The following is a 15,360-nucleotide window of genomic DNA, read 5'->3' as shown; positions in this document are numbered from 1 at the left end:
ACGGTCACTGACCGGTTTTCTAAAGCTGTCCACTTCATCGCCCTTCCGTATCTCCCTTTGGCCCGACGCACGGCGGAACTATTCCCGGAGAACGTGGTGCGCCTCCACTGCTTCCCTGTCGATGTGGTCTTCGACCAGGGTCCCCAGTTTACGGCCTAATTCTGGAAAGCCTTTGCCACCTAATGGGAGCATCGGTCAGCCTATCCTCAGGCTATCACCCGCAGACCAATAGTCAGATGGAGCGGGTTAACCAACAGCTGGGTCGGTACCTCCGGTGCTTTGTCTCGGCCCAACCCTCGCAATGGCCTAAATACCACCTCTGGGCAGAGTTGTCCCACAGTCTTCACACCTCCTCAACCACTCAAATGTCCCCTTTGAGGTCTGCTATGGATACCAGCCCCCGGTCTTCGCCCACCAGGAGCCCGAAGTTGCTGTACCTGCCACGCAATCCCTAGTGAGGCGCTGCAAGAACACCTGGATCAAAGCACGAGCTTCCATCACCCGAGCTGACGCCCGTTATGCTCGCCAACATCTCTGTCGACACCGTCCTGGTCCCTCCTATGTCCCTGGGGATAAGGTCTGGGTGTCCACCGCGGACCTCCGCTTCCGTGCCGGATCCAAGAAGCACGCTCCCCGGTTCCTCGGGCCTTACACCGGACAGAAGGTCATCAACCCAGTCTCGTACTGGCTGCGGTTGCCGGCGAGTCTCCGCATTCATCCCACCTTCCACACCTCCCAGCTCAAGCCCTATGTGGACTCCTCCCTGCTTCCGCCTCCGGCTCTGGCGCCTCCGCCTGCCCGCTTCCTCGACGGTGAGCCCATCTACACCGTCCGACGCGTCCTGGACGCCCGTCGCAGAGGTCAGGGATGGCAATACCTCGTGGACTGGGTGGATTACGGCCCCAAGGAACGCGCCTGGGAACCGGCCCGCTCCATCCTGGACTCTACCCTTATCTCTGACTTCTGGGACAGCCGGGGCCGCCCTGGGACTTCAGGAGCCGTCCCTGGATGGGGGGTCCTGTCAGAACCCAAGTCCCCAAGCCAGCCTCTCCCAGCTAGCTGATCTCCACCATGGACCACATCTCCCAGCATGCCCCTTGCGGGGATTCCCTCCAAGTCACACCTACGTCACTAACCACGACTATATACGGAAGTCGCCTCCCTAGCTCACCACTCAGTCATCGTTTCTTCAGATCCATGATCAGAGTTTCCAATCAACCGATCCATCTTACGAACTATCCGCTCACAGTAAGTGTTCTTACTTACTTCTGGAAAACCCAGCATTTCCGTGTCACTTCATTTATGCTCAAACGCTCGGGGATTCCTAGATTAAATTGTGAGACGGTGTTCTGGGAATTTCTCCTACCCGGTAAACCGTCCTACCCGTTGCTCCTGAGCATGTGCGCGCATGCGCACAACACAAAAAGGGAATGCTACTCCATTGTCATATTTGCGGGAAAATAGGTAAGTTGTAAATATTAGTACTTTTTATTGACGTTGATACTTAATTTTTTTGGGTTAGGGTTAGGGTAAGGGTTAGGGTTTGTGTCATGTAAAACACCGTAAAATTATCCTACGGGTAGGACGTTTTCTCAGAACACTGGCGTTTCACCGACGCTAACACTTCCGCGTCTGTGAAACCACGCTCTCTACAAGCTCAACTCCCGAATCCAGCCGACCAGTCTGACACATGGAGAGCTTTTATATTTAATGATATATTTTAAATGACTTGATGGCGCTTTATTTTCTGCTGAACTGAAGATGGGAAATTGTTTTTTAATTGTTTATTTCAACAATGACAATAATGTTTGTCTGATTACTGACATTATTTATTCATTTGGAATAAATACTTTATATAACGGTAAATACTGAAGCGGTGGGGTGAGAAGCTATTCAGACACAAATACAGAACTATACAATACTTTAATCATTTTGTTTCATGGAAATGTCTACAGCCATTTGTGAAATAAATACCATAAATGAATAAATGAATGAAATGAAAATGAATGAACATTAATGGGTTCAACTCATCTACATATAAAATGGATGGACATACACCGCCCATTGATCTGTGGGGGTCAGGTTTGAAGCCAGTTGGGAGGTTCCCACCACTGTCAATTGGGCCGTGTCACAGGTCTCGTTACACCCTGACAATCCAAAAATGGGGAAAGAAGTGGAGCTGAGGGTGGGATGGGTACGTCTGGTACAGGATTGGAACCAAATGAACCAATGTAGCCACTAGCTAACTTAGCTAACCCAAGAAGCTAAAAATGAGCTCCAAGGTAGCCCACCTGCGTGGCCACCTGGTTTCCTGTGCGAGGCTGTCATGCTGATAGCTTGTGGAGCTTTAATATGGCCTGTTAAAATAAAAGCAGAGCCTCAGACCTCTGCAATCGGACCCGGCCGCTTTGGCCGCTTACGTGAGGTCGGAGATCAGCGGGAGATTAGCTAAATGCTAACTCGAGTTAACGAAGTATTTTCAAGTACTGATATAAACGCAGTATAGTGACTCCTTTCTATAGCTTTGGCTCTGTCAACACCGGCAGGCGATGCGACTGCATTTCTAAAATAAAGCATGTAATTTTGGCGGCACGTGTAGCCGCAGCTCACAGTGCTAGGAGAAAGAACCGGGCATGCCCGTCCCGTCAACAGCAGATGGAGCTCACCACTCCGCCCATCTAACGAGAGTGGAAAAAAGCACATCGGCTTGGATTATACAGATGGGATTCTGTGTGTGAAATAACGCCAGTTAAATTATTACTTAAGTGTTGTTTGTGTGCATGTTGCTCAGTAGCTAATGCTATAATTAATATAATCAGTTTTTTTTTCATAAGCCCAACACACTGGGCGTGATCGTGATGCGTGATTGGGGAGCGCAGGCGCCGGTTTAGTGTCAGATATTGGAGGTGTGGCGTGAGAGAGTGTGAAGGTCAAATGCTTGTGTCTCATGCTCAGTGTGTAAGAGGTGGCAGCCAGTTCACAGAGTGGAAATGGCCTAACATCCATTAACGTGAGGCTCAGGCTGAGGCCTTTCCCCAGAGCTAGCTTCCAGTGCTAGCTCTGGCGCTGACTTGACTCTGATGCTCATTAATTATTTAGATTTTTAAGCATTCAATTACACTTAAACAGAAAATAGTTTTACTTATTTTTTTTATTAAGAGTAAAAACCAAATAATCAGACAATCAGTAGAGTGCATTAACAAGATATTCAATAAATATACATTCCTCCTGTATCTTTAAAGGTATACAAGATTTTTCCATTAGCATAACTTGCAGAAAGGCTTATTGTTCTTAAAGGCAGGGCATGCAAGCAGCAGTCATGCCGAAACAACAGAGTAAAGGTAATGCAAGCAACATTGAAAAGCTTCAACTATGAAATCAGTGCTTAATTTGTGCAGTTCCATACATAATTTGATAAAAACTTTCAGAGGTTTCAGTCAAACCGAATAATAAAGGACGATGCACAACAGGTGACACAGAAACATGCCTTTTCTTGTCATTGCTTGGATTTTGTCATGTAGCCACAATACATTTAACCCCTGACACATGGAGGTTAGGGTTAGAAAAACAATCTCCAGTGTCATGCATAAGGCTTAGACCCTGCCAAGCGGGAAACAGTCACAGCTTTTTAAGCTCAAGTCGGTTTAAAAACATGTGCAGAATACATATTTTACACATACACATGGAAATAATATATTAGCAGCATTTCTTTCCATATGAGGTTTGCAGTGATCTAGATTAAAATGTACACTTAACCAACATGACATTGTGGTGATGTAATAATAATAACAATAATGCATTGAACTTAAATAGCACTTTTCTAGACACCCAAAGATGCTTTCACACACTCTCACATTCACACACTGCTAGTGATGGTAAGCTACGTGTAGCCACAGCCGCCCTGGGGAGGTCTGACAAAGGCGAGGCTGCCATTTGGCGCCGTCTGCCCCTCTGACCACCACTAACACAGGCAAGTTGGGTGAAGTGTCTTGCCCAAGGACACAACAGCAGGATACCCCTGGCGGGAGCTGGAATCGGAGCCATGACCCTCCGATCATGAGGCAACCCGCTCTACCACCTGAGCTACTGATGCCCACATGTAGTGCTATACACAAAAAGGGAGAAAGCACAAAACAACTGAACTTATGGATATTTTAGGTTACATTTTCTTGCTTTTGTAAAAAAAAAAAAATCTTTAAAATAAAGCTGCAACATATGGACTTGATAAAAACATATTTTAAAAAAAAGTCTCCCATAATGTCCACTAGATGGCAGAAGTTATCTGTGATGGCAAGCCCATTGTTAAGTGTTTTCCTTTATCTTTATGCAAAACTGTTAGATTTTCCACTCACAAAGACATAAATTATAATCCAGCAATCAGAGATTGTGATTATTATTTAACAGGTACATAAAGCACCAGGGAAAAAGCCAAACAAACAGATTTCCTGATAATTTTTAGTTTTTCTCAGACACAGCTCTAATTACAGATGTGCTACTTTAAGCCCAAAGAAATAAAAGTAACCATGCGTTATGAGTTAATAATATCCCTGGATATAAGCAAATGCTTGGATACAAACCACACAGGCACCGTCAGTTAAAGGTATGTAAACACAGGCTACGTGCGAACATTCAAAATGCAAAGAAAATGTGCTACAAGCTTTCATTCAAGTGTTAAATAGCTAATCTCCACAAACAATCTACAGTATAAGTTTAGTTCTGACTACAGTAAAGGGATTCAGGCATGACATTACAGACCAACACCACGTCCTTGAGGTTAGGGTTAAACTGCAGCCTTCAACTGTCAGCTTTGTTAAAAATTCATTGTATTGATTTGGTTGGCAGCAAAAACCCCTCTGACCCATTTTTACAACTCCGAGAAACTCAATAGAAAGCAGGATTTAGGTATAAAGACAGGAATTGTCATTTATTAGGAGCCCTTCAGATTTTCCTCCAAGGAAAAGGGGTTCCACTGCCCCTTCCTGTCATATGACGTTTGGGCAGGTTCGTAGTTTAGCCATACAGTGCAAAAAAATTTATAAACAAAATAAATAAATAAACAAATAAAGGGTAATTAATGCACAGCTGCATTATTTAATATAATCACATTCTCTGTAAAAAATAAAATAAAAACATTTGACGATCATTAATAAGAAAAGGTTTCTGGGATTGCGCACCCATTTCCTGGACTTAAAGATATTGGAACAGGATAGTTATGAATTTGAGATGCTTTTAGAGCTCCTGTTCCTCTACTTTTGGGTCAGAATTCAGAACAGATTTAAAGTAACACTTTGGTCTAGTTCACTAGGCTAACACTAAACAGCTTTTAAGCTAATCCTTCAACGTGGGTTTGAGTGACTGCGTGAGTAAAAACATTACCAGCTTCATCTCAAACAGCCCTCTGCTGACCAGAAACCAGATGCTATGAAATTTTTTCATATTTTTAAACCAGTTTCAAGAGCCAGTATGTGCCAAAATGACCTTTTACAGCAGGGGTATTCAATTCCGAGCCTAGAGGGCCGGTCTCCAGCACGTTTTAGCTTTAACTCTGTTTCAACACATCTGATTTCAATCAGCAGGTAATTAACAGGCTTCTGCAGAGCCTGATGAGCTGCTGCGCAGGTGACTCAATCACTGAATCACGTGTGTTGGAGCAGAGACACCACTAAAATGTGCTGGATACAGGCCCTCCGAGCTACTAGCATCGGCGCCACACCACCTGGATAGTTCCAGTAAGCCCCAGCCTGGCCTGGTTGATTCCACACATCCTTGCTTAGGAATGCAGTCAGAGAAGTTCTCAGCTACTATAGGTAATCAGCATGATAATGAGTTGTGCATGCCTTCAGCCCATGTGGGCTGATTCTACCCACCAATCAGAGGCTTCCTCTAATGAAAGACATGAATTTGCTGACTGGTAAGTGGGCTTATTGGTCAGCAGTGGGTGTGTTGGCCCTGGTCAGCCTGAAGCAGACCACCTCAGAAAGGGGGCTGAAACAGTCTGGTTGCACCCTGAATAAAGGCAGGCTATGTGGACACTCTCAACATCCCTGCTTTACAGGGTTAATGAAATTCCCCACCAGGACAATAGAGGGCATAGCACTTTTCTGTGGTATCATGCTACCATTACACTCATGTATCTGGTCCATAGTTTATTTGTTAAGGTGTTTATATATTTCAGAGACTTCATAATGCAGACACATCTGTCCTTCACTCTCTTCCACCTCGTCATGTGGTCGCCATCTCTAAACCATGCTCTTATCATTATATCCTTCCACGAATAAAACTTTTACTCCATACTTTGCACTCCTTCAGTCACGGGTGAATAAACGTTCATATTTCCTGACTTTCCCGTGCTGCATTTTTTCAATCTGTTCTGTGTCTGCCGCTGAATATCTTTTTACTTTTTAACAAGGCAATGACAGTGCTGTGGACAAATTTACAGGAAGCCGTGTCCTAACCAATCGCAAGCTAGTACATCCATTTCAACGAATATTAAAAAATGTGGCCATGTCTCTGTCACCATCTGTCTGAAAGCTCTTGCACCGACGCATAATGACATTGTGTGTCTCCACACCGAAGTTGATGGAGAAGTGTGAATCAGGCTTAAAACAAACAGACAAACGTATAGCACTGAGATGAGTTATTTTACTAAATGAACACTGGGGGTGCTAAAATCAAGTCAAAACTGCCTTGTTTCACTTTAACGGTTTTGTGGAGTGGGTAGGTGCTCTGCTTTATGGCTATTAGCTATTAAGCTAGCAATTAGATTTTTCAGTTCACCAATCGTTAATAAAAAGGCACAAGAAGACGAAAAAGATGTTTGCGTATTTGTTGGCATCATGGTGGAGCCTAGAAGAAAAAAGTAAGAGAGTTATGTCTTTGGAAGCAAAGCAAATTGCTAAAACTGGAGTGTACATCGGCACGGCCTACGCAAGTTTGAGGGACCTAAAGGATGCTACAAAATCATGGACTGATGGTGACCCGGCTTTGTTGTATCGGGACTTGTAATAATGTTATTTTTCCAACAGTGGGGATCTTTTTATTTTGTGGTTTATGTTGGTATTAGTTGGTTCAGGCTAGTGTTTGCTCATTGTTAGCACTAGCTACAGCTGGCTGCAGGGTCGTTGATGACAGTTGTAATTCCACTTTCAACCAGTAGGGCGGAGGAGCAGGAAACTACTTAGTGTTACTTTAATGAATTGTTTTTCTAATTAGCAGCTTGAGTCATGTCAATTGATGTTTTCTATTAAACCTTTAGTTTGGTTCAGATGTGAAATTACACTTTGTAGTGTTTTTCAATTGGAGTTTTGCATCTCCTTTGAATAAAATGCAATAGGAGATTACTTACATAAGGACAAAGTATGCACTCAGTAGTGGTAACTAAAAACAAACTGTGTGTAAAGTTCCCACTAGTTTGAAGTGTTAGCAATCCAAGATGTAGCTCGTGTGGCTGCACATGCTGCACTGCTTCCTGTCTCTGCACAAGCATCCAGGTGCTGTTCCTCCTTTTAAAGGGTGATAAGTTATGACTGCCACCAACACCTTAAGTGACAGCATTCAGGCAGTCAGTGCAAATGTATGTGTTATTTCACAGAGAGACCTCAAGTAAAATTAAATGAATAGCAAGGATCTGTGTTAGTATAAATCTTTAAATCAGTGTTTAATTTGAACCAAAATCTCTTTGTTTCCTTTCCCTTTCAAAGTGCCAGACTGGAGATGGAGAATTCCTTCCCTCTCATGGTCTTCCTTGTTGTGTCTTAAATCCTTAAAGTTTTTACTTTACTAAAAAATGACAGTATTGAAGTGCTACAAAGAGCAAGTGGTAGACACTTAGAGAGCTATCAGTTTTCCAAACAGTTCCTTGAAAGTCACAGAGATCCACTGGAAGTCTCTCTGAAGCCGCTGCTTTCAGTCGACTGGCTGGTTGGATCTGCTGGAATGTTGTGGTTCTGTACCCGTCTGTCGTCAAGGTGATTCACTCTGATTCCAGCCCTCTTTTGGTGACTGTCCATTATTGGCACTGGTTCACTAGCAACACTTTGTTGGCTAATCTTTCTTAGCCTGTCATCATGGTGAGCTGCTTTGTCTTGAGTCAGTCCACCAGCATTGTGACGGTTTCTCAGTGGTGCAGGCCCGTTATCATACGGACCTGTTCTGATAGGTACTGGTCCACTGTGGCTGGCTTTGTAATTAGTGACTGAATGCTCGTTACAAACAGGTATCTTGTCATTCTGAAGTGTGCGGGTGTAACGTGAAAACCAGTCCCGCTCAAAAACAGCCCGTAACTGCTCCACTACAGAGTTGTTCCTTTCTTTGATGGTTTCTGGGTGGCTGATCACAAGGCCTGCTCCTGCGTTATAGGTAAACTCCTTCCCCACCCAGTCAAGGTTACCTGTCAGGAAACAGACCACAGGGATGACGGTAAACACATTTCTACAAGCAGTAGACTGGATAGATGGCTATAAACATTTATCTGCATGCAAACAATAATTTTTGTAATAGGACAGTCAGGATCGGTACCTGTTTGTTTGTTTGTTTGTTTGTCTTTGCCTTCAGCTCCCCTGATATCCATGCACACCTCCTCCCAATCACTCAATTCACCTGTTCCATGTCTCTAACCGTCGATCTCAGTGTATGTACAGGTGAAACCCGAAAAATGTGAATATGGTCCAAAAGTTCATTTATTTCAGTAATTCAACTTAGACTGAAAGATTATCTAAAGCAGGGGTATTCAATTCCAGACCTGGAGAGCCATTATCCAGCATGTTTTGGTGATTTCTCAGCTCCAACATACTTGATTCACTGGTTGAATCACCTGTGCTGCAGCTCATCAGGCTCTGCAGAAGCCTGATAATTACCTGCTGATTGAAATCAGGTGTGTGGAAGCAGGGTTAAAACTAAAACCTGCTGGATACTGGCCCTCCAGCCCCGGAATTGAATGCTCCTGCTCTAAAGGCTCAGGAACCCTTTGCAGGTGTTCTGGATTCATCAGCTGACTAGAGTCTGATCCTTTGAGTCTAGAAAATTGAACCTTTTCACAATATTCTAATTGTCAGGGTTTTTGAATGTGGGGTTTCCATCATCACAATTATACCAAAGAAAGGTTCGAAACATCTTGCTTAGCATGTAACGAGTCTATGTCGTATATTAATTTTACCTTTTAAGTTGAATTGCTGAAATAAATGAACTGTTGTACAATATTCAAATTTTTCAAGTTTCACCTGTGCACTCCCACTTTTCATTTTCTTGACTCAATGTCTCCTGCTTGCCGGTCTCCTCCCTGCCTCTCCCAGTAGTTCCTGTTTCCTGGTGTTCTATAAGTTTTGTTCTGCAATTATTGATCACTTTAAAACTCTCCTTTCTAATGCATTTGCTGTGGTTTGTGGTATGAACAAATGCCTTTAAGTCTTTCTCTGTGGAAACAGATAAACCTTCTCGATCCCCAGTGAGTCGTGGAGGATGGCTGCTTATACTGAGCCAGGATCCTCTGGAGGTTTCTTCCTGTTAAAAGGGAGTTTTCCTCTCCACTGTCGCTGCATGCTTGCTTAGTATGAGGATTGCTGTAAAGACTCTGACACTAGTCAGTGACTCGATGCAACTTGCTGGGTTCCTTATCAAGGAACCATTTACTGGTTGGCTTAATGAACTGACTTGTATTGGAAGGTTTATGATGTGAAGTGCTTTGAGACGACTCTTGTCGTGATTTGGTGCTATATACATAAACCGGAATTGAATACAAAGCTCCTGCACTCCTGTTTGAAGATAACAAACCAGATGAGCTTACCTAAATAAATGGCTCTGTCTGAAACCATGAACCTGTTGTGGTTCATTACGTGTTTCTGCGTAGGGCTGAAGAACTTCTACGAACACAAAGACACACAGTGGTACTGTGAGCGTTGAGAAAGTTAATCCATAGAGCTGAAAACAGTACAGAGTAGCTTAGAACTTACGGCTTCCAGCGAGCAGTTGCCCTGCTCCATGCACAGGCTCTTCAGGGACCAGATAAAGTTAAACGTAAGAGGATGAGTTTTTTCCCAGCAGCTTATCAGCAAACGGATGCGCACCTTCCTCAGGATCAGAGCTTCTCTTATGAGACTGTCGATACGAGACCAGTACCTTGGCACGGACAAGGGTGGGCGCACAGCCAGATGGACAGAGAGGCATACACAGAGTTTAATCACTTGAATCAAAGCGATACATCCAAGCTTTTAATGGTAAATGCATGCCAAAACAGTGTACAGTGTCAGTGTGGTTCTAACCTCAGTGTGCTGCTGCTCAAGAGAGGCAGGTAATCAATAATGGAGATGTATATGAAATGGCGGGCCTGCTGGATGACCCTGGAAATGGCTTCAAGATCACTGCTACGATCTTTGGGGATGAAAGCATCTGGCGAGCTCTGTCAACAGAGAATGGCAACCGGAGTAAGGAATTGTCGATCCCATAGGGCAATGCATACACATCTGCTGATGGTGTAGTGCTCTCTAAAGACAGACACACACACACACACACACACACACACACACACACACACACACACACACACACACACACACACACACACACACACACACACACACACACACACACACACACACACACACGAGAGCATAGTGCTGCTTCAGCAGTTTATTACCACAGAGATGCGGGCAGGAATCTTAATAATGAGAATTACCACTGTAATTGGTAACAACGTCACAAATCCAACTCTAATCGTCATTCATCTAAAAGACAAGCAGGATTTCATTTTTCTTAGTAAAAGTTTACCTTCAGTTTCTAGAAAAGCTTTGTAGTTTATAACCTTCTGTTGACAGGCACTGAGTGGTTAACGGAGTTTGTGCTCGAGTGAGCATTTTGTATTTAAATCAATCATGTAGAACGAAACAACACAGCCAAATTCTCTAGTTTTTGCTTCACATTGGTAAATGTCACCATCACTTATCTCTGGGAATAAAATGACACTAGCATCCTGCAAACGCTATTAAACATTCTGCTGTTTCTGACAGACTCTGAATGTCAGCGTGCTGTGTAGTTTGTTACTAATTATTTGATATTAAATGTATTTTGTATTAAACCTGTTTCTGAAAATGAGCCTGTTTCTAAAGCTGAACGTTTTACTTTAAAAACACAGAATGTTAGACTGGCAAAGGCCATGACCCATAGACAGAGCTCAGTTGTAAGGGCAGAATCTACAGTCGTCTTTCAGACACACAATTGGAGCAATGAACAATGTGAAATCTTCATAGCAACAGAAATTAGTCTGTGGGCAGTCCGTCATACACAGTTGAAGAGGTAGAGGAAGAAGTACCTCTATCCGCTCATGTCAACGAAATGCCCCAGTCTAAATTGTCCAGCAATTTCAAACGAGTGCTGTTCTATCTTTGTTGTTTTGCTCCCCTTCAGCTCTTCATCGTAAAAAATGCTCTGCCATAGTGTCGCTAAACCTACCCAACGTCTCTTTACAAACCATCATACACATGGTCCACACTGTGTGTTTCGGCCATATCAAAGAACCGCTTCATGTCACACTGAAATCTTGAAAGTGATGGCTCACTACGTGGCCAAAGATTTCAGTGAGTCAAACTTCATGACGTTACGGGACCGAATATATATTTCCTTTATTGTCCATTAGAAGGAAATGTTTTGGTGGAAAAGCGGCAATGTGGATTCACAACAAGTAGAATAAAAAGCTGTACAGTGATTCAAATTATATATGTAAATAATATCTAGAAGATTAAATTGAACACATATGATAAAATAATGCAACATACAAATGTAAAAAACTTACATCCCTGACAAACATATGTCACTAAAAGACAACAGCAAAGAAAAAAGCCCTAGCTTTAAAGTGAAAGTGTGTATTTTTTCTGGCTATAGGGGCAGTAGATACCTAAATCTTTGCAAGCAAGCAGTATTTTTGTGTTGGAGTAAGATCTTACTAATGGATGCCCATTAGGGTCAAAAAACCCTGGGAAGTGCAAACTTTAGCAAAATAACAAGCACATCAGACTCCCTTTAATCACTGGCAACAAGAGGTAAATGTGTAAAACAACAACATTTAACAATGATGAAAGTTTTGTAACCATTTGTTACTAATCAGTAAATGCATTTTGTCTTCATGGGCTCCCGTAGAAGGAAACATGGCATCTAATATGGCTTCGCCCAGAGACTTGGACCCCCTCCCATGTATTTTAGACCTGATTTTTATGGTTATATGCTACAAAGTCGCCAGTATTTTTCAAAAACTGGCCATCATTTCTTTCATTTTCAACAACATTTTGATAGATATTTCCAGATATTCATGGTAAAAACTACACATTGTCTCTTTTAAGGGGAAGTTGAATGTAAAACCATATTTATGTTGCTGCTGAATAAAGGCAGCTTGCGTGGTCAAATGTAGCATACCAAAAAATTCTAAATCATGTAAATTAGTAATGTTGAAAAAGCAAAGGAGCGATGGTTGGCTCTAGAAAAGCTTCAGATAATAAAATAAGCAAGGCACTTCTGCTTACATTTGCATGTTCCAACCCACTTCAACATTAGCAATATTTAAAATCTGGTTGTACTGCTGGTAACGCTAGCCTGAACTACCAACTAGGGCTAGAATTATAGGGGAGCTGGCCTCCCCTTAATGTAATGGTGTGTATTTTCCCTGGCAATAAGGGGCAGAACTATGGCAAGCCAAATGAGCATTTATTCTGATATCAGGATATCAGCCAGAATTGTCATGAACATGTAAGCCATTTCTGTCCACTAGTTAACTAGTTAGCCATGTTTGTGTCAACTAGTTAAATAGTGACAGCCTAAATGTCAACTAGTTAACTAGTAAGGCCTAAATTCTCTCTAGTTAACTAGTTAAAATGTTTCATATCTTACTAGTTAACTAGTATTGCTCAGTGTGTTCACTAGTTAACTAGTGGACAGATCAATGTCCACTAGTTAACTAGTTAAAACACATTTAGTTTTTACTAGTCAACTAGTAAGGTACAAAAACTCGTACTAGCTGACTACTGAATGTAAAAATCCCACTTGTTAACTTTGCCCAATTTGGCCAGCCGCTTGAGCATTAATTCTGATATCTTGTCAACAGGTCAACTAGTTAACTAGTGAGGGTCAAACTGTACACGCTAGTTAACTAGTGAACACATTTTGACCTTCACTAGTTAACTAGTTGACACAAAAATGGCTCATTAGTTAACTAGTAAAGGCCAAAATGCATACCAGTCAGCTAGTTGAAGGTATTTGTGTCTCACTAGTTAACTAGTCAGGGTCAAAATGAGCCCACCAGTTAACTAGTGGGAGACGGAAATGTTCACTAGTTAACTAGTGAACACATTTTGGCTTCACTAGTTAACTAGGTGACTCAAAATGGCTCACTAGTTAACTAGTAAAGGCCAAAATGCATACCAGTCAGCTAGTTGAAGGTTTTTGTGTCTCACTAGTTAACTAGTGATGGCCAAAATGTGCACACCAGTTAACTAGTGACAGAAGAAATGCCCACTAGTTGACTAGTGAACACATTTTGGCTTCCTAGTTAACTAGGTGACACAAAAATGGCTCACTAGTTAACTAGTAAGGGCTAAAATGCATACCAGTCAGCTAGTTGAAGGTTTTTGTGTCTCACTAGTTAACTAGTGACAGTTCAAAGTGTCCACATGTTCACTAGTGAAGGCAAAACTCCTAACTAGTTAAGTAGTTGGAGTAGGGCAGTGCCACTAGTTAACTAGTGAACCATTAATGGCTCACTAGCTAGCTAGTTGATGGCAGCAGGCTCACTAGTTACCTAGTTGATGCATCCATTGTCCAAACTAGTTAACTAGTGAGGACATAAATGTATACTAGTAAACTAGTTCAAGTCTACATTCACACTAGCTAGCTAGTTGCGCAGAATTCTAATTAGGAGGTGGAGAATTTCTCAAATTAAGACTCTCTATTGGCTCCCTGTGTCAAAATAAAATATGACAACCAATCACAGTGCGGAATTTTGCAAAATCCCACCCCAAACATTTGCATGCGGCACACAAGTTAACATGCTGGCCAGAGGAACCTCAGCTAGTAAACTAGTAGTGGCTTCAGTGTGACACTTACATGTAAACTTGTGAAGGCGGAACTGCTCACTAGTTAACTAGAGAGGGTACAAATGTCCACTAGTTAACTAGTGAGGTGCAAAATAAGTGTCACTAGTTCACTAGTGGGCCCCAAAACGCCCACAAGTTAACTAGTAAGGTGTGGATATGCTCACTAGTTAACTAGTGAGGTGCAGATTTGCTCACTAGTTAACTAGTGCACCCTTAAGCGCCCACTAGTTAACTAGTAAGGTGCAACAAAGCATCACTAGTTAACTAGTAAGGTGCAGATATGCTCACTAGTTAACTAGTGGGCCCCAAAACGCCAACTAGTTAACTAGTAGGGTGCAGATTTGCTCACTAGTTAACTAGTGAGGCGCAGATATGCTCACTAGTTAACTAGTGACGTGCGGATTTGCTCACTAGTTAACTAGTGAGGTGCGGATTTGCTCACTAGTTAACTAGTGAGGTGCAGATATGCTCACTAGTTAACTAGTGAGCATATCTGCACCTCACTAGTACCTCACTAGTTAACTAGTGAGCATATCTGCACCTCACTAGTTAACTAGTGAGGTGCGGATTTGCTCACTAGTTAACTAGTTGCATCTAAAAACACATACAAGCTGACCATTTTTGTCCACTAGTTAACTAGTGGAACAATAGAAATTTCACCAGTTTACATGTGTGGCAGTGCAGCAGCTCACTAGTTAACTAGTGCCTGAAACACAAATTATGCATATTCTAATGAGAAGGCGGGCAGAAGACTCCTGTTGGGTATAAGAATCCCACCCAGTCTAAAACGTATGTGCTGTGGCCTCACAATCTGATGGGTGTCCCTGAGCGCCAAGGCTTGCACTCTTTAGTCATGGTTTGACACCTACTGGTTGGTCGTTGCGGCGGGTTCGAATCCCGCAGATGGCATTCCGCAATTGCTGTAACATTATTTATTTTCTCTTTGTGTTGTAATGTTCAAAGTTTTATTGTTTTACTGCTTTTATTCCCCCCTCCCAAATCAAGTAAAGCACCTCGTTTGGTGTCGTGTAAGGGAGATCAGTTGGCGAGTTCAAGTCCCATTGAGGAGAATTGGAATTTAGTGTGCCAGTAATTTTATTGTAGTTCATTTTTGTTTGGTATTGAAAGTTTGGTATTGAAAAAGGCTATATTAAAAATAATTATTGATACATATATATATATATATCCATCCATCCATCCATCCATCTTCCCAAGAAATAGATCAAATGACACTGAGGGAAAAAACTGTGGTTATTTTGGAGAGGGTGCTGGCTGCAAAACCACAAAG

At 42.4% G+C, this 15,360-nt stretch overlaps 1 protein-coding gene across 1 annotated transcript in view; it reads right to left on the bottom strand.

Annotated features, from left to right (window-relative positions):
* Nucleotides 1-2,690: 2,690 nt before the first annotated feature.
* The window catches only part of LOC107375853 (inactive phospholipase D5), a 102,221-nt gene continuing 89,551 nt past the window's right edge, over nucleotides 2,691-15,360 (bottom strand). The window contains exons 8-11 of the mRNA XM_054750225.2: nucleotides 10,257-10,393; nucleotides 9,948-10,113; nucleotides 9,782-9,857; nucleotides 2,691-8,389 (exon numbers count right to left, since the gene is read on the bottom strand). Of these exons, the coding sequence (XP_054606200.2) occupies nucleotides 7,866-8,389; nucleotides 9,782-9,857; nucleotides 9,948-10,113; nucleotides 10,257-10,393 (903 nt within the window). The 3' untranslated portion in view covers nucleotides 2,691-7,865. The remainder of the gene's footprint in view (nucleotides 8,390-9,781; nucleotides 9,858-9,947; nucleotides 10,114-10,256; nucleotides 10,394-15,360) is intronic.

The sequence above is a fragment of the Nothobranchius furzeri genome, chromosome 12 (genome assembly GCF_043380555.1).
Source record: "Nothobranchius furzeri strain GRZ-AD chromosome 12, NfurGRZ-RIMD1, whole genome shotgun sequence".
NCBI classification, from domain to species: Eukaryota; Metazoa; Chordata; class Actinopteri; order Cyprinodontiformes; family Nothobranchiidae; genus Nothobranchius; species Nothobranchius furzeri.
This window is presented reverse-complemented; position numbering and strand designations above follow the sequence as displayed.